This window comes from Notamacropus eugenii, chromosome 2, assembly GCF_028372415.1.
Source record: "Notamacropus eugenii isolate mMacEug1 chromosome 2, mMacEug1.pri_v2, whole genome shotgun sequence".
Taxonomy (NCBI): domain Eukaryota; kingdom Metazoa; phylum Chordata; class Mammalia; order Diprotodontia; family Macropodidae; genus Notamacropus; species Notamacropus eugenii.
In genome coordinates, this window is record NC_092873.1 from 267,420,712 (window position 1) to 267,448,301 (window position 27,590).

The 27,590-nt window shown below is 40.0% G+C and overlaps 1 protein-coding gene across 1 annotated transcript; it reads right to left on the reverse strand.

The window, feature by feature from the left end:
- Positions 1-249: 249 nt before the first annotated feature.
- Positions 250-23,992, reverse strand: F11R (F11 receptor). Its single transcript, XM_072643972.1, has 10 exons — positions 23,809-23,992; positions 4,006-4,074; positions 3,738-3,845; positions 3,311-3,457; positions 2,473-2,669; positions 2,233-2,335; positions 1,911-2,018; positions 1,669-1,681; positions 1,278-1,326; positions 250-1,168 (listed from the first exon to the last, which is right to left on the reverse strand). Exons 1-10 carry the CDS (start codon positions 23,864-23,866, stop codon positions 1,133-1,135), a joined length of 888 nt encoding a protein of 295 aa, XP_072500073.1. The 5' UTR covers positions 23,867-23,992; the 3' UTR covers positions 250-1,132.
- Between the last annotated feature and the right edge of the window lie 3,598 nt (positions 23,993-27,590).

Below are 27,590 nucleotides of genomic sequence, written 5' to 3' on the forward strand. Positions count from 1 at the left end.
AACATTTGTCCTCCAATTCCTAATGCCTGACATAAAAAATCCATAATCAGATTCACTGTGCTCCTTCAGCGATCACTGAGCTCATAGCAGTGATGACACCACACTAGAGGGCAGCAGAGGTCCATCCTTGGGCAAAACTGCCCCTCCTGTAAACAAGAACCAGGATAATCACTGAAGTCCTCAGCCTGAACTTAACTGGCTTATTTAATTCTGAGACCTCAGATCCCTAATATACACAAAACAAACTGCTTAGAGAAAACAAAAATTTTTATTTAAAATGACACTCATACACAACATGTACTACACCCTGTAATTCAGCAGGGAGCTGAGGCTTCCCAAGCACATGACACCTTTCTGAAAAGGCAATCCTATCTGTCCCAGTCAGCAAAAGGGTTCGAGCCTCTGGCCCTAGATCTGCTTTCTGTAGATCGGTGGGCCTTAAATATTGTCATCGTGGGTTTTTTCCTTGAGAGCTCTCATGGCGCTGGAGTCCCTACACAAAAAAGATCCAGCTGGTCTTGCAGAAGTGGCCATATTTCCAAGTGTTCCAAAGCAAGGAAGACTCTTGAGAAACATCTTTCATAGAAGGAATTGAGAGAAGGGCCCAGAAAACAGAAGAGACATTTCACTATTAATCTACTGTTCAGAGTCCACAGCTCCAATCTCTTGAGCCTATTTGAGAAACATTGTTCTGGTCTCAGGCCTCAGCTTCTCCCCACTCCTGAGGAAGTCCAAATTCCATAAGAGCCCAAATTAGGGTTAAGTTCAGAATACAAAAGGAAAATTTTCACTCTTGGGGGCTTGGCCATTTCTGCTGGTAAGGAGTTATTAGTGGTGAGGAATAGGCATCACTCAGCCTGCCTGATTCAAAAAAGAGTGAAACCCTAAATATGGTCCAGACAAGCCCATCAGTGATGGGAGAGGGGAGGCAAGACAGGGTCCTATTTCTCCACTTCATTCATAAATACACACAGAAGCCCTGGCTGGAGAGTCACCATTAAAAACAATCCTAAGAGGAGATGGTCTAAGAAAATAAGTAAGGCATCCTGTGAAATTCATAAACATCAGGAGGTCAGAGTCCAGCAGAATCCAAGAAGGACAAACTCAGAAGACAGAAGAGATAGGTTGGGGGTCACACCAAAAATGATGAAGTCTGTCGGAATTCTCCCTAGAAAAACAGAACTTCAAGTAAATTCCCTATAATTCCCACTGACTAAGTAGTCTCCCCTTCCTTCCCAAAGGCCCACACCCTTCTGCTCCAAACTCTGCACACTCACATCGCTGCGGGCAGAGGGCTGGCTGTAGATTACTTTCTTACTGGTGCTCCTGAAAATAATTCAGCAAAGACAGATGGTCAGTCTTCTCACCTCTGATATGCAGTTTAAAAACCAGATAATTCCCTACTTCCAACCTTATAGGGTACCACGAATGGAATATTTCAAGATATATAGAAGCCCATGAATTCAGTAGTCCTCCCTCCCAGGCTGGGCTCCTCCTGCCATCCCCATTCCCATCCCCAGCCTCGTTTCCATTTCCATCCCCATCCCTAGCCCCATCACAGGTCTGGCTTGTAGGTCCTATTTCTTTGTTCTCAGCTTCAGAAACTCCTGCTGGTTAAGGGCAACTGTAAGTGTCTGATAAGAGAGGAGATCTCAGCACTTCACTCACCCTTTACTTGTTCCTGAAAGAAAATTAAAAATAGGGCCATAAAGATCAAGCAGCAATCTGGTTGGTGCCATCCAGTTCTTCATGATAGGATATCCCCCACTCCCTAACCCCACCCCACCAGACCCCCATGGAGGACCAGATAATGTAACTGCTCCAGAACCCAGGCAAGGTCTATCACCTTGCAGGAAGTAGGGATGAGTGATAGGTGAAAAACAGGAAAGTAGAATGGGGTAGGCACTTACTGGTGAAATAGCCTCGAGAGTAGGCAAACCAGACACCAAAAATCAGGAGCCCAAGGAGGATCAGTGTCACAATAACAGCTGCCACAATGCCCCCTACATTTAGTTCCACTGTGGAATACAACCGGAGGCATCAGGAACCTGTACTCCAAGGCTTTTTTCTAATTACCTAACCTAGTAGCCCTGGCAACTCAGCCATCCTCAATACCAAACAAACACAAAGCTGGGGAAAGATGGGAGGGAAGAGGGGGAGACACTCACCCACAAACCCCAAACCCGGCTTCATAGAGGCCAGGTACCACATCCCTGATCCACCCTTACTCACCAGCTTCCATTCGCACAACTTCTGAGGTTTTGGCAGCCCCAACTCCATTGCTTACTTGGCAAGAATACTCCCCTGTATCGAAAGCTGACAGAGATTCAAACACCTAGAGTGGAGGACATAAGTCAGCCTCTTACTCCAAGGAGAGTCTAGGCCTCCCCCCAAGTTCAAGGGATTCAGCTCAATTATCTTTTCTACTTTTTCACCAATCCCTAAGACCCCTAAGACCCATGACTCTCATACCAATTCCCCTGTCTTAGTGTCTATGGTATAGGAAGAATTGCTGAGGGCACCAGTCTTCTTGAGACTCAAAGGCATTCCATCCTTGAACCACTTATACTCAGGGGGTGGAGAACCATCTTCCTCAGAGCAGGTCAGCACAACTCGACTCCCAATGGTGGCTGAAGATGGAACCCTGACTGTGGGCTTTGATGGTGGCACTAGGAAGAGAGAGACAGACACAGATCTTAAACACAAGGTTGGGGTGAGAAGAGAGCTGGCCCCAGACAAACAATAACCCTCTAGAGGGCTCTGTAACCAAAAATCACAAATACTAAAGAATAAGAAAAAAGGAAAAGGAGGAGTAATGAAAGTTTACATTGGCATAATGTTTCATTCTTTAAAATGTGTGTGTACACAGATAGCTATGTCCATACATATCGCTATATCTATACAATCTATCTATCTATCTATCTATCTATCTATCTATCTATCTATCTATCTATCTATCTATCTAAAATCTTACTTGAATCCTGACAGCAGGCTACCCTTGACTATATCAGGCTTAGCCATGATAGAAAGCTAGAAGCCAGTTCTGGATTCCAACCATAATACTCCTCAGTTTCCATAGGCCTCTGGCTGGGTGCCCCTCAATTTCTATATGATTTGAGGATTCCCTCTCCCTTCCTGCCCCAAGCACCAAAAGGTTCATTTCTGAGGCCCTCTTCCTTTGGCATTTTCAACAATCACCTCCCTTCTAAGCCTTGGAATTTCCTTTAGAAATACAGGAAGAAGACAATGATCCTTGAAGCAGGAGGGTTAGGAGAGGTAATGATGTAGATTTCCCTGTGTGATTTCATACCTAACACAATAAGCTCCACGTTGGTCTCTCCATATTCTCCTCCACCATTTTCAGTGACCATACACGTATACATCCCCGTGTCCTTTCGGGTCACAGAATGGAAAGAAATATCAGGCTGGGAAAAGGTCACCCGGCCTTCATAGGGAGCTATGGTTGCCAGGAGATAACAATGAAAGGAGAAAGCATGGAGAAAGATTAATATGAAAAGTAGAAATGTCACACCAAATTCATAAGCACCCCTAAATCCAAAGGGCCCAGGGAGTCTTCTCTCACCACCCCCAGAACATCGTGTAGAAGAGCTGTACAGGCTCTCTTGACACTAAATTGGTTCCACATTTTCCTCTGAGGTTATGGCACAACTGCTTCTACCACAGACTTGGGCCCTTTGGGGATTGGGGAGGCTGTCAAGAGGACTCCAGTGACTCACCAGTAATCTTGTTGTCATAGCAAACCAGGCTGGTCGTGCTCCCCCGAACAAACTTCCACTCCACTCGGGGTGAGGAAAAGCCCGAGTAGGAACAGCGCAGTGTGACAGCTACAGGAATATGACAAGGGAAGCTGGGATGCAGCAGCAAAGAGAAGAGGGAACACCTAATACCCACACAGTAGGCCCTGTTTCCTTCCCCTCCACTCCTAAGAACCATCCACCCCCATCATTACCCCCTTCCCACCACCTCCAACCTCATCCCACTCACGCTGATTCTCGTTTACTCTAACTTGCTTTTCAGGAGTATTGACAGAGACACCACCCAACGGTGAACAACCTGGAGAGGAGAAAAATGAACTAGGTCAGAGTAAAAGAAAAAAACATGGTTAAAGAGGGCATAGGCTTAGGAGAGAGAGGGGTTGGTGTGGAAACAACTGGCTAACAAGGCAAAAAGGACAGACGAAGATTAAATTTTAAGAAGCACTTACAGACTACTCAACCCAGCCTCCAACCTCCAATTATAGTTTTATAATTCATATTTACATAGAGCTTTGAGGTTTAAAAAGTGTTTTTTGTACAACAAACTTGTGAAACAGGTAATTAATGATTTACTATTGGACAGCTAGGTAGCACAAAAGACCAGGCCTAAAGTCAGGAAGACCTGAATTCAAATCTGACCTCAGACACTTACTTAAGCTGTGTGATCCTGGGCAAGTCACCTAAACTGTTTGCCTCAGTTTCCTCATCTGTAAAATGGAGATTGTAATAGTACCTACCTCCCAAGGCTGTTGTCAGGATCAACTCAGATCCTATTTGTAAAGCACTTGGCATATCAAAGGTGCTATGTAAATGGTTGTCATCATCATCATCATCATTTCCCAGAGGAGGAAACAGAGCCAAGGCAGTTGGTTGAGCAACATACCCATGGACGTAGTGTCAGTGCCAGGATTTAAACTCAGATGTCTCAATTCTAAATCCAACATTCCTGCCACTATAATCTGCTGGAAGACTCTCTTGGGCTGAAATTTCCAGGGAAGAAGATTCTAGCACTCTCCTCTTTCATCACTTCCTAAGTCTTGAAACCCATTTTCATTAGAAGTTACCCCAATATCTGGCTTAAATACTTCCTACAACTTTAGTTTAATTATTATTCCCTCAGTAAAGATGGAAAAACGCCTTTTCACTAAACTTTTTTCATTTCTGTGACATTCTGTGACAGCAAAATTCCAATAGAAGCCATGTCTAATATGACATTTGATTGGCTCAAAGACTTTTTAACAAATACATGTTGTTAAAGTAAATTATGGTCAGATTCAATAAGGCTAGAAGAGGAGGAAGTAAAGCCTAGCTCTTTCACCAAACCTCTTCCACAAAGACCTAGAAGATATACCAAGATTGAAATCCAAATGGGAAAGTAAGAAAAAGTTATAGTGAGTCATTTTTCCAGGCCAGGGTAACTTGGGGAGATAGAGAGGACTATGAACACTAGGGTTCGGTTCTGACCAAGCATGCCAGCACCCAGGGAATGAAAGAGCTAAGACTAGGCACCAAAGGTCAGGAAGCACCTAAGGAGAAAAAGAGTCCAAGGGTCCTAGGCTAGGGTACAGGAAAGGATGCCAGCTGGCAGTTTGGTCATCCATCACCCAATCCCCAAGGGAGCTGAAGAGGAGTTCTGCAAATAGACGTGGTAGAGAGAAACAATCAATCACTAGTGGACCCTAACTGTGTGGCTGATCCCAGGAGCACAATGGGGACTCACTTCTCACTTCTAGACCAGGCTGAGACCTGGAGTGGAATAATTAGTCCAGGAGTCACAAACCAAAATGGAAACTGGGAATCTGCAGTTCAGTGGCTCTGAACTTACAGAGTCTCCCAAAGGACTAACAATGGTTCAGTCTAAATCATGAACATCAAGGAATAGACTGGCAGAATTAGCAAACAAAAAAGGAACCCTACCATAAAGAGCTGTTGAGGTGATAAGAGAAGCTCAAGATACAAACCCAGAATAAAACAAAACATCTACGAGCAAGGTTTCAAATTAAAATGCAACTTGGATAAAAATCTAACCAGAACTCCTGGGAGAATTAAAGCAAAAATGTTTTACAGTGCTAAAGTAGGATTTTAAAAACCAAATGAGAACAGTAAAGGAAAAAAAATGGAAAAGAAATGAGAGCTATGAAAGAAAGCTAAAGAAGAGAATAGTTTGGAAAATGTCACAAAATCTTCCCAAAGAAAATAACTCAGAAAATTAGAAAAGACCAAACTGAAGCCAATGATTTCATGGAACAGTAATTACTACTAGAAGCAAGGAAAAGATGAAAGAGAAGAATAATATCTTGGCAACTGTACAGCATTTTATATTTTTCAAAGTATTTTAATAGGCATCCCATTTGATCCTCAAAATAAACTTGAGAAACACAATGACCAATAATAATTCCAAAGGACTCATAATAAAACATGCTGTCCATCTCTTGATAGAGAACTAATGGATTTAGAGTGCAAATTGATGTTTATTTTTCTTTTCCTTCTTTCTCTTTCTTCCTTTTTGACATGGCTAATGCAGAATTTGTTTTGCTTAACTATACATGTTTGCAGTGATTTGGGGTTTTTTCTGCCTTCTCAATAGGTAAGAAAGGGTAATAGAGAGTGAATTCAAAACTGAAATGAAAACAAAATTGAATTTTAGGAAGCAGAGCCAAGATGGCAGAATTGTAGGAAACAGTATACAGCCAAGCTCCCCTCTATAAAACTCCTCCAAATAGATGCAGAAAATATACCAGACTAAATCCTGATAGAGAAAATTCAGAAAAATTTAGAGTCATTTTCCCAGCCCAGCTCCACATAGGGAGATAGAAAGAGAGGTCAGCTAACACTGGGGACAGGGTCTGGCCAGGAGAACATGCTCAAGAAGGGCTGTGCACCAGACTAATAAGGGGCTTTAGACCCATACCCATATACCACCAGATCCACATTGAAGTGCCTCAGCAGGGAGAGGGGCAAACTGGTATCTTCTTTACAGGAGCACATATCCAGGGCTGAATAAAAAGGGGATCTGTCCGTGGGGGTGGCATTTCCAGACAGGGAGCCCTTGGGTAGTGTACAAATAAAGGAAGAAGTTCAGAAGCAACAGTGTGGCTCACACCCCAGGGGCAGAGTCTCAGTTTCATCATCTATCAAAATCTGCAGGGGAATAACCAGGGCAGGAATCTCAGACCAAAGGGGAGCCTACAATTCTGCCACTCTGAAGCAACAGAGTTTTAGTTTCAATTCTTCCTCATACCCAAACCTAGGTCAGGAACTTACAGGGCTCTGACCAGAGGAATGGCAATCAGACTTTGCCTGGATCAGACTAAGGGAGCACAGAAAGCCATCAGGTACCCAGTCTCTCTCTGAGTTTCTAGATAATTCAACACTCAAAACTCCCAAGAAAACAGCAACAAGATGAGCCCAGACTTTTCCTCCAGAAATGCAGGACTAACATTCAAGTTTGAAGTTAGGAAATAGGCTGGAAAAACAAACAAAAGAAAAAAGAATTCCACCATAAAGTGTTACTAAGGTAATAGACACAAAGATAGAAGATAGAGACACAGAAGAAAATAGTGACTCCAAAACATCGATAAGCAAAGCTTAAGGAAAAATACAACTTAGACAAAAGTTCAACTAGAATTCTTGGAAGAAATGAAGCAAGCGTTAAAAAGACTCCATGAGATAACAAGATGCAGAAAAAGCTTTTGGTAAAATATAACACCTATTTCCTATTTAAAAACACTTAAAATGATAAGTAGTATCTATCTAAAGTTAAGAGCAAGCATTACCTGTAATGGGGATAAGCTAGAAGCCTTTTCAATAAGATCGGGGGTAAAGCAAAGATGCCCATTATCACTATTATTGTTGAATATTGTTCTAGAAATGTTAGCTATAGTAATAACATGAAAAAGAAATTAAAGTAATTAGAATAGGCAACGAAGAAGCAAAACTATCAGATGATTTGATGGTATACCTAGAAAATTCTAGAGAATCAACTAGCAAACTAGTTGAAATAATTAATAACTTCAGCAAAGTTGAAGGATATAAATGAAATCCATATAAATCATCAGCATTTCTGTATATTACTAACAAAATCCATCAGTGACAGAAAGAAAGATAAATTCCATTTAATATATTTACAGACAATATAAAATATTTGGGAATATGTTTACCTGTCAAGAAAAACCCAGGAAGTATATGAACATAATTACAAAATGGTTTTTACACAAATTAGATCTAAACAACTGGAGAAACATTAATTGCTCATGGGTAGGCAAAGCCAATATAATAAAAATGATCATTCTACCTAGATATTCATTGCCATAACAAATTACAAAAAAAGTATTTCTAGAGCAAGAGAAAATCATAACATAATATATATGGAAGACCAAAAGATGAAGAATACAAAGAGAATCAATGAAAACAGATGGGAAGGTAGCTTAGCAATACCAGATCTCAAACTATATTACAAAATGATAATCATCAAAACAATCCTGTAATGGCTAAGAAATAGAGCAGTGGATCAGTGGCATAAATCAGTAATTTACAGGGGTAAATTACCATAGGAATCTAGTGTTTGACAAACCCAAAGAACCAAAATTTTAGGACAAGAAATCACCATTTGACAAAAATTGATGAGAAAACTGGAAAGCAGTTTGGCAGAAACTAGGTACAGACCAGTATCACCTACCATATACCAAGACAAGATCAAAATGCCTACATGATTTAGACCCTTTATAGGGTGATGTTATAAGCAAATTAGAGGAGAATGAAATACTTTATTCAGATTTATGGATAAGAGAAGAATCTATGACCAAAGAAGATAGAAAGCATTATAGGATGTAAAATGGATGATTTTGAATATATCAAATTAAAAAGGTTTTGCAAAAACAGAACCAATGTAGGCAGGGAAGTAGGAAACTGGGGAAAAAACTTATAGCAAGTTTCTCTGATAAAGGTCTCATTTCTCAAATATATGGAGAACTGAGTCAATTTTGTAAGAATATGAGTCCTTCTCCAGCTGATAAATGGTCAAAGGATATGTAGGCTGTTTTCAGATGAAGAAATCAAAGCTATCTATAGTCATATCAAAAAATGCTCTAAATCACTGCTGACTAGAGAAATGCAAATTAAAACAACTCTGTGATACCACCTCACCTCTATGCAATTGGCTAATATGACAGAAAAGAAAAATGACAAATATTGCAGGGGGAGTGGGAAAAAATGGGACACTAATGCCCTTTGGTAGAATTGTAAACTGATCCAACCATTCTGGAGAATAATTTGGAATTATGTGTTAAGGGCTACAAAATTATGCCTATTGTTTGACCCAGCAATGTCACTACCAGGTCTGCAAGATTAAAAAAAAAAAAAAAAAAGGAAAAGGACATATCCGTACAAAAATATTTACAGCTCTTTATGAGGTAGCAAAGAACTGGCAATTGAGGGGATTCCCATCAAAGGGAATGGTTGAACAAGTTGTAGTTCATAGGAATAGTTGTAGGAATACTACTATGCTGTAAGAAATGATTAGCAGGATGCTTTGGGAAAAAACCTGGGAACTTACATGAACTAACGCAAAGTGAAATATGAAGAACCAGGAGAACATTGTACACGGTAACAGCAATGTTGCATGACCATCAACTATGAATGATTTAGCTATTCTCAGCAATACAATGATTCAAAACAATTCTGAAGGACTTAACGATAAAAAATGCTATCTACTTCCAAAGAAAGAAGTGTTGGTATATGAATGCAGATTGAAGTATACTTTTTAAAACTTTACTATTCTTGGTTTTTGGTTTGTGTTTTCTTTTGCAACATAGCTAACCTGAAAATATTTTGTATGACTAAACATATATAATCTATATAAAATTGTTTAACTTCTCAAGGAGAGGGGAGGGGAAGGAGAGAATTTGGAATTCAAAATTTTAAAAAATGAATGTCAAAAAATTTTGTTTATATGTAATTGAAAAAAATTAAATTAAAAAAAAGATATCTTAAAAGATAATTGTCCAGATCTCTTTGAACCAGCAGACAAGGTGGGGGAAAAATCTACCATTTACAACATGAAAGAAATCTCAAAATGAAAATTCCTAGGAATATCACAATCAACATTCAGATTCTCCAGGTCAAAGAAAAATATCTGTAAGCAGCCAAATGAAAAAATAAAAAGAATTCAAGTACTAAGGAGCTACAGTCAGGCTCCCCCATGATTTAGCAGCCACCACTATCGAAAGGAGAAGCAAACTTGGAATACAACATTCCAGGAGGCAAAGGACATGGGCTTAGGGTCAAGAACTTTCCCAACAAAACTGAGTTCAGTGCCACAGAAAGAAAAATAGACTTTAAATGAAATAAAGAATTTCTAAGAATTCCTGATGGAAAGATCAGAGCTGTGAAAACATTTTGAAATTCACACACGGGAGCGAAGAGCAACTTAAGGTAAACATTAATGAAAACTGATAAAGGACTGAACAAGGATAAAATGCTTACATTCAAATATGAGGAAATGATACCTGCGTCCTCTCTAAACCCTATCATCACTAGAGTAATTAGACAAGGCCTAGGAGTGGTTCGGTTATCTCCTAATGATCTTAGCACAACAGCCAGAGGGGGAAGGGGCATATTCTGGGGAGGAAGTAGTCGGAGAAAAGGTAGTTAGGGAAAATTATCCCAGACAATGAAGATACACAAGTAAACATCTATACAAAAATAAGGAAGAAGGGGTTGACTCTCACTCTCATCTGAACTGGTCAAAAGGAGGAAGAATAAACTTTTACACACACACATACACACACACACACACACACACACACACACACACACACACACACACACACACACACACACACGGTTTCAAAAAGATTTCACTCAACCGGGAGATAGGCAAAGGGAAAAAGAGAGAAGAGGGGAATCAGAGGAAGGATAGATTAAGGGAGGGAGCTCTAAGGATGTAAAACTCTAAGGATATAAAAAAAATATTTATAGCTCTTTTTGAAGTGGCAAGAATGAGAATCTAAGAGAGTGCCCATAAGTTGAAGAATGGATTAAAAAAAAGTTATGGTATGTAAGTACAACAGAATACTATTTTGCTATAGAAATAATGAAGGAGAGGGTTTCAAAGAAACCTAGGAATACATGTATGAACTGATGCAGAATGAAGTAAACAGAACCAAGAGAACAATATATATAATGACAGCAATGTGATTTAAAGAAAACAACTAAAAGAATTAGGAACTCTTATCAGCGTGATGCCCATCCAATTCCAGAGGAATAATAATGAAACATGCTACCTCAGGATAGAGAAATGAAGAGGCTAAGAATGCAGAATGAGATAAATATCTTTCTGGACATGGCCAACGTGGAAATTTGTTTTGATTGATTATATATACTTCTAATGGGTTTTTTTCTTCTGTTCTTAATTAAGGGAGGGGGCAGGGTAAGAAGGTGGATTTTTGCCAATTGAAACAAACTATTTTTAAAAATGAAACTGAATTAAAAATAATACCAAAAGAAAGATTAGGTATTACTTTCATTTTTTATTAATTAAAACAATTATCACTTACATAGCACTTAAGATTTATAAAGTACTTTATGTATATTTATTTCATTTTATTCTCACAACCACCATGGAGGAAACAGAGATAAAAAGATTTGCCTAAGTTGGTACAACTAGTTAGATGAACTAGCTAGAACTTAGAATTGGAACAGTCTTCTGATTCTTGATGCAGAACTGATTCCACTAAATGGAGTAGCTAACGAGAAGGGAAGGCAACCACAGAAGCCTAGATCTAGATGAAGATGGGACTTTAGTGGCCATCTAATCCTACCCCCTCAATATGGACATGAGGACACAGAGACTCAGGACTTGCCCAAGGCTGTCAGAATCAGGATTTAAACTTAGAGCTGTACTAAATAATGGAAGGTGGAAAAAAAAAAAAAACAGGTCTAATTAAAAAACATCTTAGACTGTCAGAGTCTACGAATGAGCCCAGAAAATAGTTTAGCGATGAGAAAAAAACCAAAATAGTCTATCTGAGAAGCAGTAATGGACCAACTCCTTCTCTTTTCATATTTACTTTCACTCATCTTTTGAAGACAAAACTCATGTTTATGCTCTTGACAAAGGAAGAATTCATCAAATTCATGAAGTATTTTTTATTTAGTGGTCTTTCCCCAAGATTAAATAAGAACTTGTGTCTTCATTAAGGCTGTTAGCACATGAAATTATCTTTGACAGGCCTGGATACCAGATATGAAACTTAACATTTAGAAATTTAAGTACGTATGTGAAATACAAAAGCACTTTCTTATTCTATGGAACCTAATAAAAGTATATCCTTTACTTAAAATAGCAACTAGCCTTGGGAACAGAAACTTAAGCAAAATCACAGTTCATAAATTGGATAGTCATTCTTCCAGCATATCTAACATTAGTAACTTTATTTCTAACTTTAGTGAAACAGACACATATAGATGCCACATATATACTTAGATATTACACCCACAATTCTACAGTCATAAACAAGGGCTTATACATTCTTCTTCCCCATCACGATTGTTCTAGTCGAGGCCTTTTTATTTCTCACCTCAACTACAGTAAACTTTTTAAAAATTATGTTCTTTCCTCACCTCCCCCTCCCTAGTAAAAAAACAAAAGTAATATTCTTGTGATAAAATATACTCAGTCAAGCAAAACAAATTTCTGTATTGGCCAAGTCCAAAAATGCATGTCTTATTCTACTTCTTTAAGCTATCACTCCTCTATTAGGAAATGTGTAGTAGTGTATTTCATTATTGGTCCTCTGGAATCATGGTTGATCATCATCAGAGCTCCTAAATCTTGCAAAATTGATAATTTTTACAATGTTATAGTATAAATTCTTCTGGTTCTATCCATTTCATTCTGCATCACTTCTCATGTTTTCCCAGGTTTCTCTGAAACTAACCCCTTCATTGTTTCTTATACAACAATAGTATTCCATTACATTTATATATCGTAATTTCTCCAATAGGACACCCCTATTAGTTTCCAGTTCTTTGCCACTACAAAAATAACTAATACAAATAGTTTTGTACATTTAAGACCTTCTGTTCTCTCTTTGATCTCTTTGAGTTACAGACCTAGTAGTGGTATTTCTGGTTAAAAAAATCAGGATTGAACTGCTCTTGCGGTTGGTTTAGAACTCATTATCTTTTTCCTAAAACCTTTCCTTCTCCCAAGCTTTCCTCTTCCTACTGAGGGAGCTACCATTCTCCCAGGTCCCAGGTTTACAACCTTAGTATCACCCTTGACTCCTCACTATCTCAACAGCCCCCCTTTAATCTGCTGCCAAAGTCTGTTGATTTCACCTCTGCAGCATCTCTCACATGTACCTTCTCTCCTCTGACACTGCCATCACTCTAGGGAAGGTCCTCACCACCTCACACCTTGATTACCGCAATAGCCTGATGCTTGGTTGGCCTGCCCCAAGTCTATCTTCATTCCAATCCATCCTTTATTCAGCTGCCGAAATAAGTTTCCTAAATCTCAAGTCTCAAAAATGTCCCCTCAATAAACTCCAGTGGCTACCTATCACCTCTATAATTAAATATAAAATCCTTTGGCTTTTAAAGCCTTTACAACCTGCCACCTATCTTTCTAGTTTTCTGACACATCATAAAGGCTTAAATGCTTCTTGACTTGACTAAGAATTACCTAGACTACAAAGTAGTTAAGTGACTTGCCCAGGCTCCCACGGTCAGCATATACCACAGACATGACTTAAACTGAGGTTCTTCTGGTTTAAAGACTGTCTTTCTTTCCAATATATCAAGCTACCTCTAATCTGAAATAACCCCAAGGTGTTTTAGGAGACAGAGCACCAGTAGCTAGGCGTAATGGCAATACCAGACAATATTGTTTTCATTTTTTACCATATGAAAAATAAAGACAAAGAAGTGAAGTGACTTGTCTGAGGTCACCAGCTGACAGGATTAGAACTCAGGTCTTCTCACTTAATCTAGAGTTCATTAGTAGAGGAAATCACTGAAATTAACTCTTTTTAAAGATCAAGTGTAAGTTTCTCACTGATAAACTGCTTTCCAGTCTCTGCCAAGATTACTCCACTCACCTTCCTTTCTCAGTCATCACAAAATACCTCTCCTCTCAGTTGGGCTGTAGCCCAATATGTACTCAAATAGTAACCATGACCTCATTTCCTTCCCCCTTCAATGACTTCAATTACTGCAGAATCTATTAGGAAGAATGCAGATGGGGAGCTAGCCTAGGATAGGTTTTACAAGCTGAAAAATCAACCAAAGTATCTTCTGCTCAGAAGTTTTCATGCACTTTGATTCCTGGTACCCGTCTGTAATATGAATCTATTGAATATGAATCTACTTCTTCCCCTGTAAATAAGCCCTAAAAATAGGCACACTTGAATTCAGTAATGTGCTGACAAAGGAATGGTGGATGCTTAAAGTATTTCATAATAATAGAAGTGACATTAAAGTGGGCAAGTTTTTAAAGATCAAAGAAGCAAATAAAATATTGGGCTTCAACCACGCAGAGTCCCAAATCAAGACATTTGAGTAGAAATGAATTCAGTACCCAGTACACTTTCCCTTTTGGGCAAGTCTGTAGAGTAACACTGGTTACCAGGAAGTTGATTGGGTCAATCAAACTAAGCAAGCATTCATTAAGTGGACAGAGCACTGGGATAGGAGTCACAAAAGATCTGAATTCAAATCCAGTCTCAGACACTTACTAGCTGTATGACCCTGGTCAAGTCACTTAACCCTGTTTGCCTCAGCTTCCTCATCTGTAAAATGAGCAGGAGAAAGGAAAAGCCAAACCACTCCAATATCTTTGCCAAGCAAAAACCCCATATGAGGTCATGAAGAGTCAGACATGACTGAAAGAACTGAACAACAAAATAAGTGAGGCTCGGGAAGGAGGGGAGGAAGAGAAAAAGAGAGTCCCTGCTCTCAATCAGTCTACATTTAAAGACAGAAAGCAACATATAAGTATGTAAGTATATGCATAACACATATAAAGCAGAAACAAGGTAACAATAGAGAGGAAGACTTGAATTGGGTCTTGAAGGAAACCAGGGATTCCAAAAGGCAGAGGTGAGAGATTTCATGGAGATCACAGATCCAGACCTAAGAGCAATAGGGAGCCACTGGAATTCAGTGAGTTCAGGAAGGGAAAGGTGACCTGGTTAGAACTACATTTTAGGACAGTTACTTTGGCAGCCATATCAAAGATAAAATGTAGAGGGAAAAGACTTGAAATCAATTAGGAGGCTCTTATAAGAATAACTGTAATCTGAGGGGAGAGAAGGAGATATATACACAAGATGTGGAGGAAGAAACTTTTGGGGCAACTTTTTGGATAAGTGGGAAGAGCCAGAGTGAGGGGTGGCCTGCATAACCGAAAGGAAGGGAGTACCTTCCACAGAAACAGGAAAGTTCAGAAAAGGTGTGAGGTTTGGAAGAAGGATAATGAGTTCTGCATTGGCCATTCTATTTGAGATGCTTGTGGGATTTCAAATTCAAACTTTCCAAATTGCAGTTGGTGACACAGAACTCAAATTCAGCAGAGAGAAACTAGAGTTGGATACATAGATTTGGGGATCTCAGCCTAGTTTTCTCACAAGACCATTTCTGCCTATGGATCCTAATGAAAATATCTCTCAGAGTAGCTGTGTGTGTGTGTGTGTGTGTGTGTGTGTGCGCGTGTGTATACACAAAAGCAGCATAAAAACATTTCTGGCAGCCAGTTCAAAGATATAAAATCACCAGTATGGAAGAGAAAAAGGTAGGTATCATTCACTCCAAAGTATCAGGAACAGTAGCAACAGAATGGAAGGAGGGATACTCTCATCAAAGGAGTGGAAACATACCTGTCAATAGTCCTTAGGTTAACCACTTTACCTTAGCTGTCTGTGTATGAACATTAGCTCTTCTATTAGCCCACAAGCTCCATGAGGACAGAGACAATCTTATTCTACTATACCTCTTCACAGTGCTTAGCACACAGTCGGCACTTAACAGGTATTTGTTTAATTGACACAATTTCCTAGATAAAACATTGCTATTTATATAGAGTCAATATTTCAAAAAAAGACTACAATGATAGAGGAACTACAGAGTGGGGGAGATGCTTTCGAGTAATTCCCAAAGACCACCTCCAAGTTCAGTAAGCGTTTATGATAATGAAATTAAGATACAATGAAAAGGTCTGGATCCTATCCCACTCCCTTGAAGTTTATCATAATAGAATTTTGTTTGCATTTTCACTTCCTCGTATTCAAATTTCTTCCTCTTATGAAATTCCACTCCTCATAGGCATTACATATTCATGTTACTGGGCATAAAAACAACAAACAGTATAAAACAATACATCAAATGTTGGCTCTCAGCATCTAAAATTATTAAACAGAGAGAGCACTGCATCCAATTCTGGGCTGAATTTTTACAAATTAATCCCATTAACCTCATCCTAGTCTTACTTCTGAATACAATATGGTTAGAAAGTTCTAGGCTATCAAATTAATGAATTATAATTTTGTTTAGCTTTCTATTTCCAAGGAGGTGAAGAGGACAGGCACTAAGAAGGAGGTTATATGGGTATCTGTGAACTGAGGGAGACGAACAATTGATGCCTGAGAGGCAGTGTTGCAAAGTAGCTAGAGAGCCAGTCTTAGAGTAGGGGAAATCAAGGTTCAAGTCCTGCCTCTGATACATGATCGATGTGATCCCAGGCAAATAAATCAACTGGTACTCAAGCAACTCTCTAGAACAAAGAGGCACCAATCTGCATTGGTAGGAGTTTTCTGTGTCAAGGAAATCACAAGTACATTTTAAGAAAGAAACAAGAATCAGTGATGGGTTATATTAATTTATATTGCTTTGATTTTACATTAACTGTAGAGATAGGTAGATATAATTATTTTGTCTCAAGATCTGCAGAGTAGTAGGTCATCTTGTTGATAAGGGATAACAATTATAAATCTACCAATAGATTAAATGCAGGGACTAAATGCTGGTCAGTCAAAATCTGTGAACAACACCCTATAAAGAAAACACAGCATTTAGAAGGAATCTTAATACACAAGGCAGACTAGAGGGTTCAGACTAAAAGATGGCTGATATCTTCAGGCATTAGGCTGGACCACTTGAAACCAGTACAGATTTGAAAAACAGTAGGAACAAATTTTTAGTTCTATGATTTCTCCCAACCCATTTTTATAAACGGTTTCACTTCCATTATAAGAAAACCTTCCTGCATTCCTTTTTCTTCATGATGAATAAGCAGAGATAAGCGGAAGGTTCAGGAAGAAATACAGGAGTTTGAGTACAAAAGAATACAAATGGGACCTAAATTTCTAAAGGACACTAGTCATTGAGATTGGTCAATATCCTTGATCTGTAAGGTAAAAAGAGTGATGAACTAAATGCCAGGGCACAATTGTTCAAGAACCAGATTTGGTTTCAGTCATCTAGTAGGCCCTGGCTTGTAGTTGAAAGCAAAAGTGATCTCCTTTGGAAGTTCTGTTCTTAGAAAAGTTTAGAAAAATCAATGAAAATAGGGAAGAGGAGAATAATGGTAAAGACCAAGGCAGACACTAATGAGATGGGGGAGAATGGGAAGAATGAAATAAAAAAGGGAAGGCAAAAACAAAGGCTCAGGAAGTATAAAAGAGAAGGAAATACAGTAAAGAGATCAAGGAATGCAAATAAAAAAGAAAAAAAAACACAGAAGGAGAAGAAATAGCAGATAAAGAATGAGATCAAATAACTAAGATTTAGGTGCTGCGAGTCTAGTAAATGGAACAGAGGAAGACTAAGGGCCAGAGAGCAAGATATATAGGCTTGTGAAGTTTCTGGGAAGTAGAAATTTCAAGACCAAGCAACATGGCTAGAATCTGGGCCTGGGGTTTCCACCTTCCCTCATCTCTTTCTGTTCTGCTCCTACCTTCCTAGAAACAGACTATACCGCAAAAATATTCTTCTTGAAAACCAGGCTTAACCCTTCCAACTGAGTCAGAAGGATCTGATGATAATAGGTACTTTCCAAAAGACAAGGTAGGGCCAGGGCAGGGTAGGAACATAGCGTGAGAACAAGCTGGGCTGAGCCAAAGCTGTGTATCCTTGGCTGCATACTAAGTGACTGGGAGCTGGCATGGGACAAGGAGGATGGCAGAGGGACGGTAGCAGCAAAATTAGAGTCTTCACTCTCACTCTCCGTCCCACCCTCTTGCTAGAATTTCCAGTTCTACCTGCTTTTAGTCCCTCCTCCCTACGTCTCAGCCAGGGGGTTTGGGCCAGACCTGTCCAGGCCTCATTACAAGAGAACCCGCCCAGCCCTCAGTCCTGGGGCCTGGTGCTGTGCTTCCTGTTTGTCCCTGCCCCTCCCCAACCTACAGCATCATCCCGCCCCCACTTCACAGAGCTCATTCCCTAAACTGGACTTTAGACAGAAACCTCACTTATCAGGCAGTCACAGGCAGAATTCCCAGGGAAGGGCTAGTTTTAGTTCATGACTGTTCCTGTGGCTGGCCACTCAGCTGTCATGTGGTTCCTGACCAAGACCAGAGCCAGACATTGAATCAGAGAGTTGGAAAAGACCTTATAGGTTATCTGCTCCCACCTCCTACTCAAGGCAAGAATTCCCCTATGTAAAAGGTGACCATCTAGGCTCTGTTCAAACTGTTGGAAAGTAAACAGATTCTAGGGTCAGATCCAAATCCTTTCAGAAACTCCCAAATTCTTCTGGATAGGAGGAAACCGATTTTTCTCTTTTAACTTATGACAAGTCGCTTATGTCCTAAACTCATCAGTGCAAGGTTGGGTGGGAGAAGAGGTATTATGAGACTTATTATCATGTCCACAAAACAAGTGAAAACATGGGAAAGGAGATACCCTGTTACCACTACACTTTAGACTCATTTGGCTCCCCTTAAGGAAAAGGAGGCTATTTTCATCACCCAAGGTCTCAGTTCAAAACACAGCCTTTAGCTACAAACCAAATGCCGGTATCAGATTGTCAAAGCTGAAAAAGCCTAATAGCACTGGGTTAAAAAAAAACTACCTCCCCCAAATGATAAATGATCAAAGGATATGAACAGGCAGTTTTCAGAGGAAGAAGTTAAAGATATCTATAGTCATAACCACTATTGATTAGAGAGATGCAAATCAAAACAACTCTGAGATACCACATCACACCTATCAGATTGGCAAACATGACAGAATAGGAAGATGATAAATGTTGGAGAGGATGTGGGAGAGTTGGAACATTAATTCATAATTGGTGGACCTGTGAGCTGATCCAACCATTCTGGAGACCAGTTTGGAACCATGTCCAAAGGGCTACAAAAATGTGCATACCCTTTGACCCAGCAGTACTGCTTCTAAGACTGTATCCCCAAGAGATCATAAATGGGAGAGGGTCCCACATGTACAAAAATATTTATAGCAGCTTTCTTTGTGGTGGCCAAAAACTGGAAATCAAGGGGATACCCATCAATTGGGGAATGGCTGAATAAATTGTGGTATATGAATGTAATGGAATACTATTGTGCTATAAGAAAAGATGAACAGGAAGAGTTCAGAGAGGCCTGGAAATACTTATATGATCTGATACTGAGTGTGAGTTTTTTCTGTAGACTTGGAACTTCATTGCAACGCAAGGACTTAAAATTCCTAGTGGTCTTTTAAGGCAAAATGCCTTCCACATCCAGAGAAAGAACTAAGGAATTCAATCGCAGAATGTAGCAGATCATTTTCTTTTGTTTTACATTTTGCTTTGTTATATGATTTCTCCCATTCATTTTAATTCTTCTACACAGCATGACTAGTGAAAATGTATTTAATGGGAATGTATGTGTAGAACCTATATAAAACTGCATGTCATCTGGGGGGAGGGGAAAAAATCTAAGTTATATGGTACTGATTGTAGAACACTGAAAATAAATAAAATTAATTTAAAAAAAAACTACCTCCAATTTGGGGCCAATTGGACTAGTTCCTGAGCATGAGGGGTATTGGAAATGGAAACAAGAAAGTAGAATGAAGGTGCTGGGGGAAAAGGAAAGAAAAGCCAAGCTAGTAGAAAGAAAGAAGAGAGAAAAGATTATATGTGTTCCAAGACACACTTCTCAGTTCTCCTAGTTGAGGTAGCTATGTGGCACAGTGGAGAGTGCTGGGCCTACAGTCAGGAAGACTTGAATTCAAATCCAGCCTTGAACAGATGTGCTAGCTCTGTGACCCTGGGCAAGTCACTTAACTTGTTTGTCTTACTTTACTCAATTGTAAAATGAGGATAATAGTAGCACCTACTTCCTAAGGTTGTTAATGAGGAATAAATGAGATAATATTTGGATAGCTCCTGGCATAAATTAGGTGATTAGTAAATGTTTCCTTACTTTTTTATTGCCTGCTGCAGGTTTTGAGCGAAATTCTGTTCAAAAGGCCAAAGGTGAATGGGAGAATGAAGGGAGGGAGAGAACTGACTCACCTCCCTAACCCCTCATTCCTAGTTTGTCAGTTGGCATCTGTGTCCTGTCTCCTCCCACTCAAGGAAACAAGTTCAGAGCAGGACAGGCCCCCACATCTCCAGCTACAGGAGGGCAATGAAGTTAATGAACCGTTAACTACATCTCTTATCTTACAGCCAGCCAGTAATAATCCCCAGGGAACCCAACTGTAGCCTAAAAACAAGCATTTCCACAACAATTACATGGAATTCAGGAAATAAGGCCAAAAACATCGAATCCAGCACAGGAAACAGGGGGACACAGCAAAGAGCCCTTCTTACTCCACCTGAAATGCCTGGAAACTGAAAACCAGGACCTGCAAAACTAGCATAGAATTTCAATTCAAGTTCTTTCAAGCCCCTTGTTCTGTACTATCCCTTAAATGCCACAAAACATTCTCCCATGCAGAATTATACCTCTACTTTAGAGGTTCTCCCACCCAGTTTCTAGGCAGAACTTCCCCTAGGTTAGCCCAGTCTGTTGGGATCTTTCCTACGTGAAGAAAACTCCTGGAAAGGAGATTCTAGCCACCTCACTTCGTCACTAGTTCTGCTAATTCATACCTCCTTCTTTCCCAATACCTAGTCCCCAAGCTCCCTGTTATTTGTAATTTCTAGCCTTTCCTTCTAATTTGGTCCTCAGAGGAAATGAGAATAGCAGGTTGCCTTCCTCCATATAATAGCCATGAAGAAACTTCCCAGACTGAGATTCAGCTTTTAATTTGACAAACATTTATGAAACACCTGCTATGTGATAGGGTCACAAATACAAATAACATCACAGTCCCTACATTTCAAAGAACTCACAAAATTGAAGAGACTTGGGCAAGCATATTTATCTTCTCCACTTGCCCCTGAGGACTATTACATTTTGGTGGTTGTATTCCCAGTACCGAGTACAGTATCTTATACATAATAGGCAATTAATAAACCTTGGTTGAATTAGCCTATACTTTCAACTCCGTTCCTTACCCTCTGAGATATCCTTCTAAGAGAACTCTGTTCTTTTCCATACACTAGATCCAGATAGCATATCTTATTGTGGAAACCTCCAAAGAATTCATCTTTGATCACTAAAGCAGAAAAGGTAGATGGGTCAGAGAATGGGGAAACACAGGTCTGAGGAACTACTCTACAGATGCTTCAAGCAGACAAAAGAGAGAAACAGTCAAGCAACAGACTAAAAGCAACTCTACTTTCTACATCCTACCAGTGAGGAGTTAGAAACATACACTTCCCTTCTGCTTCATCTTCATCCATTAAATATCGCATGATGCTCTCCCCAGATCGATCTCAAAGTTATGGCAGTCTCCACCCTAGCCCACCTAAGTAAAAGTGCTCCATTCTGAGGCAGTGATCATCAGATAATACTATCTTGCATTTATGCCTATTATCTTATTTCATCTCCACCACTTTTGTGAGGTAGGGGAGGATACAGATTTTTTTTTTAAACAAATAAGAAGTAAATCCAGAAAAGTTAAAAAGTGATTTACTTAAGGACCCTGGTCTCCTGCCTCTTAGCACTATTCAATTTCACCATCCTCTGAACATGCTATGTCATGTACTCAACTATACTCCTAAGTCAGCTCTACTAAATCAATCTTCGGTTCCTTTTACTTCACCCATTACCCTGCAGATCCCCAGGCTGCAGCAGCTGTTCCTCTGTTCCTCAGTTCTCCTCACTTCACTTTATATCAGCTGACATAAGACTTTCCAGGTTTCTCTGAAACTCTCCTTTTTATCATTTCTAACGTACAATAATATTCCATTATATTCACATATCTTAAGTGATGGGCACTCCTTTAGTTTCCAGTTCTTTGCAATAATATAAGAGCCGTTACAATTACTTTTCTTATTATATTTCTTTCATTTCTCTAGGTTATCTATTCCTCCATTCTCTAACCAGACTAGGAAGTAGTCTAATAAAGTACTACTCAAGTTGGGTCAAAACGCCTGGAAATTCCCATGAGATGTAAAAGAAATTAAGAGAAGAGGACAGAAAAGAAGAGTCCAGGATTCATTAACTTTTGACCCCTTAAAGCCACTGGCTAGAGAAAAAGGAAGGCTAGAGTGTCAGATTGCCTCTGGTAATTCAGACAGGACATTTTGTCTGAAAGGGCTCAACTTCTTGAATCTTAGATATGGCACAAGGAACTTAGCAAAGCCAGTAAATTTCTAAAGTTTAATCAGAGGACAAAGAAAAAGGAAAAGAAAGGAAAGAAAAAAAGGGAAATAAAAGAGAAACCAAAGGGAAAAGAGGAAAAATGAGAAAAGAAAAAAGGCACACAAAACCTATACACTGTTTACCCCACAAGCACATATACTCAGATAAGACAGATAAACATTCATATAACTCATTTCCACATATGGATACAGGCATAAACAGGTTTCAACACAGACTAACCAATACAAAAACCTGACAGCTAGCCTAGACGGATATATCTAAGGGCACAGGGCCCACCAAAAGCGTTTCCCCATTGTTCCAGAGGAAAGGGAGTTTAAAAAAGAAACAAAAATCCTGACCCTGGGGTGGAGGAAGGGCAGTATTGTTCTGTGTAGGGAAAAAGTCCACCCAATCGACAAACACTCCCCCCTCCCCAAGGGGAATGGTCAGTTAGTCAACAACAAAGATAAAAGTTTGGCGGAGGTAGGACAGCAACAGGGGAGTCTAAGGGAAGTTCCGCCTGTTTAAGCCATTCCAAATTTCAACTTTACTCCAATTTGGGGATAAATGGCCCCCTGAAGCAACAACCACGGACTTGCAAATAGTAAGGAACTAAGCGGGGGAGGGACGGCGCATTCCCGTGAAATCAGGCAAGTAGCTAAAGAAAAGGTCTCCTCGGCAACAGGAAAGAAATCTTCACCCCCTTCCCTGCCCAACCCACAGCCGACCATAAACTGTGACCCCAACCAGGTGGTGGGAAGACACAAAAATGAATTTTAAGAGCTATTCCTCCTATATGTGGTTCTGCCATAGAACCCCCTCTCTAGGTTGTATAAGTGTATGGGGAAAATAAGCGAGTGGACAAAATTCCTTAAAGGATTGTGTATATAAGCTATGAATAGGGTAAGGAAATAAGAATTTATATAGCGCCTATTAAGTGCCAAGCGCTCTACAAATATTTCATTTGTATGTATGTGTGTTGAGAGGGAAGAGGGAAGGAGAACGAGAGAGCTAGAGAGACACACAGACAGAGAGAGAGAGAGAGACAGAGAGACAGAGAGACAGAGAGAGACAGAGAGAGACAGAGAGAGACAGAGAGAGACAGAGAGAGAGACAGACAGACAGACAGAGACAGAGACAGAGAGACAGAGTGGAGAGACAGAGTGGAGAGACAGAGACCGGGGACAATAGCACAAAGCCCTCAGTAGGGCTGCAAATGGGGGGAAAGCACGTTGTGTATGCATGGGGGGAGGGGCCAAAACACTTTCCTAGGTGGGGGCCGAGCCCGGGAGAGGGGTGGAGCACCCGACCCCCATCCTACTCCAACTATCCTCCTTAAAACCCAGAGCACTCACACAGGGTCGCCGCTGTGAAAAAAAGGAGAAGGTGCCTCTGCCCAGCCCGCTCCGCCATCCTGATCAATCCCGATCCGATCGCCAGATCCTCGCCGCTGGCCAAGGTTCCTCTAGGCAGACTAAGCTCAAGAGTAGCCTTTTCCCCAACCGCCGCGCCCAGACTGAACCCCAGCCACCAGGTGGAATCCCGCCCCCCACTTCCCGCCACTCCCGATTGGTTGGCGCTCCGCCCCTTGTATAGTTTGATTGGTAGGGAGAGCTGCTCGGACTCCTGAGTGATTCACCGTAGCCAGGTGCAGCCCCACCCAGCACCTAACTCCCGGTAGGATTGGAACAGTTCCAAGACCGAAACTTTTCTGATTGGTTTAGGCCAATGTCACTCCCTCTGACTAATTCCTAGCCTTCTCCAGGTGAGGGCCACTCACCTGAGTGATTGGACGGTATTCCTGTTGACGATGAACCACTGAAAGTACGTCTGGGGTCTGGGAAGAGGCGGGGTAATCTAGATAGGGTTTCAGGTAAGAAAGCAGGGGAGGAGTCCCAAGTCTGGGAATCCAGTAGCGGATGTTTCTTGAATACCAGGAACCTCTTAGGTACAGCAGAAGAGAATCGTTAGACTGTGGGAAGGGTGTTTCCGTTATAGTTCTATTGTGTATAACCTCTATTAAGTCGTTCTTGCTACATTCAAGGCAATTATTTTGTTCATGACTTATTAATTCTATCACATTCTTCACAGGGCTCCTTCCAAACCTCTCTGCTCAAGCTCCCCAATCCACCTCTGTCCCCATTGCTCTCCCCAGGTTACCTCACCTGCCATCATAGCCTCACAATTCCAGCCCTCTCAACTCCTTCCCTCTTCTATTATTCTCTGTGACTCATCCTACATATCTGAGGTATGAGCTTACGCAATCACTTCAACTTTCAGAGCCTCTCTTTCCTCATCCATAAAATAAGGAAGTTCAGCTAGATGATCTCTAAAGTCCACTTTCAGCTCTAATGCTATATTACTTAATATGTTTCTTCCTTCTCTTTCAAAGGAAAAGGGTGACTTTCCTTGTTGTTAATCCCAACCCAGATCATTACATTCTTTCCTGTCTCATGACCTTCCCCCAATCTGGCACTTCATAGGCCCATAGGATTATAAATTAAGAGCTAGAAGGACCTAGACTAGGTCATTCAGCCTAACCCCATTTGACAAATGAGGAATCTGAGACAATTTGTTTAACTATTCCTTTAGCCAATTTTTTGCTGTCACAAAAGTACCCCTATGATATTTTCGTATGTGGGGACATTTTTCTTATCAATGACCTTTTTTTATCAACAGCTTTCTTGGATTAAAAGGTATGGACAATTCATTTACATAATTCTAAATTGCTTTCCAAAATGATTATGCTGATTCCCAGCTCTGCCAGCAATGCATCAATATGCCTATCATACTACAATCCCTCTCACATTAACTATTGCCATTTTTTGTCATCTTTGCCAATTTGCAGGGTGCAAGGTAAAAACTTAGGGTTGTTTTGATTTGATTTTCTTTTATTATTAGTGATTTAGATAATTCTTTCATGTGATTGTAAATACTTTGCAATTCTTCTTTTGAGAACTGTTTGTTCCTATCCTTTGACCACTTATCTATTGGGGAATGGCTATTAGTCTTATATTTGTTAATTTGTTAATTTGGTTAATTTGGTAATCTGGTATTTTGAATACCAGATCCTTATCAGTGAAATCTGATACAAGTATGTTTTCCCATTTGAGAGCATCTCTGATTATCCTGATTCATTAGTTTAGTCTGTGCAGATTTCAGTTTTGTATAATCAAAGTTCTCGTTTTATCTTTTCTAATTGCCTCTGTCCTCCGTTTAAGAATACATGTTCTACATATAGCTGTGAGGGGTACGTAATCTATTCTAATTTTTTTTATTGTAGGATCTTTAATATTAAGGTTGTGTATCTATTTAGAATGTATTGTGGAATATGGTATAAGGTGTTGGTCTATGCCTAATTTCTGCCAATCTTCTTTCCAGTTATATACTGTTACAGTGGAGGATATAGAGAGATGGATTAGATACAGAGAGCTTCAGAACTAGTTTGAAGGTCAGACTCAAAATGTACTTAATGATTCATGCCAAAGTGGCAGGATATATTCAGTGGAATGTACCAGGGATCTCTCCATGGCCGTGTGGTATTTAACATTTTTTTCATTAATGATTTGGACAAGCACAGATGATATATGCTTATTCAATTTGCAGGTGACCAGAATTTGGGACAGATAGAAAATATTGTGGGTGATAGAGTCAGGATCCAAAGGGATCTTGACAGGAGGAAAAGAAAGAGAATTTCAGGCATGGGGGAAAGTGAGTGAAAACGCAGGGAATGACAAGATAGCAGGAAGTAAAGGAAGAAGAGTTGAGCTTTACCCCACAAGTCCTCCAAACAGATCTAGAAAGTGTAGCAGACCAAATCCTGATTAGGAAATCCAAGAAAAAGTCAAAGTGAATAATATCTCCAGCCCAGGTCAGCATAGTGAGGCAAAAGAGAAAGTCTGCTGACACTGGAAATAAGGTCTCTCCAGGAATGATGCTAGGCTGTGTACTGAGCACGGAGCTTGTTCAGAAATAAGCTATGTGACTGATCCTAGGAAAAGAGAGAGGACTCAGTTCCAGGTCTTAGTCCAGTCTGAAATCTATAGAGGAATCAATAGGGAAGGAATCGTAGAACAAAGGGGAGCCTACAGGTTGTCACTCTAAACCAACAGTGTCTTCCAGATGGCTTGTAGTAAACGAGTTCAGCAGCAGTCTACTGGAACTTCAGTGTGGGCCAAGTTCACAAGTATGTTGATCTGACCCAACTTAAGTCAAGAACTTAAAGAGCTGAAGTCTGATGGCTTTGCCCAGGATGAGACCTTGTTTGGGAGCACTGAAAGCTTGCAGGTTCCCAGCATGAGCTACCCCAGAGATCCTGGAATAACACAATACTCAGTACCCCAAAAAGACAGCAGCAGAAATCTAGAGGACAAAAGGTCAGTGCAAACGTTACCTCTAGAAGTCCTCAGAGCTTGTCCCAAACATAAAGTCCAAAGTCAGGAAACAGACTGTACAAATGAGCAAACAAAACTAGAGTCCCACCATGAAAAGCTACTGGGTTGCTCAAGACACAACTCCAGAGAGAATAACTCCCAAACATCTGCAAGCAAAGCCTTCAAGAAAAACATGTTGCGGGCACAAGTTCAACTAGAATTCATGAAAGAGATGAAGTAAGAGTCTTTTAAAAAAAGTTTTAAAAGATTTGTATAAATGAAATGAGAGTACCAATGAGGGAAAAACTGGAAAAGAAATGAGAGTTATGCAAGAAAGAATTGGAAAAGGAATTAACAACTTGGCAAAAGAGATATATAAAGCCTTACTCAAACAACAAACTTCCTGAAAATTAGAATGGACTAAATAGAAGTCAATGATTCCAGAGAGTAACAAGAAATTTTAAAACAAAGTCAAAAGACTGGAAACAATAGAAGAAAATATAAGGTATCTCATAGTAAAAACAACTGACATGAAAAACAGATCAAGGAAAGATACTTTAAGAATCATTGGACTACCTGAAAGCCATGAACAAAACAAAACAAAAAAAGAGGTTGGAAAAAATCATAAAAGAAAACGACTCATCCCTTAGATTCAGAGGACAAAGTAGAAGTAGAATCCATTGCTCACCTTGTGAAACCCAAAATGAAAACTCCCAGGAACATTATAATAAAAATCCAGCCCAGATCAAAGGAAAACAAAATGC

Bases quoted from the DNA above. Each gene is read 5' to 3' on its own strand.
- F11R (XM_072643972.1), bottom strand. From the start codon at position 23,866: ATGGCGGAGCGGGCTGGGCAGAGGCACCTTCTCCTTTTTTTCACAGCG. The intron at 2,670-3,310 runs GTATGAAATCAC...CTCTCTTCCTAG, and splicing joins CGTGGAGCTTATTGTGTTAG to TGCCACCATCAAAGCCCACA. The intron at 2,336-2,472 runs GTATGAGAGTCA...CCTCCACTCTAG, and splicing joins ACACTAAGACAGGGGAATTG to GTGTTTGAATCTCTGTCAGC.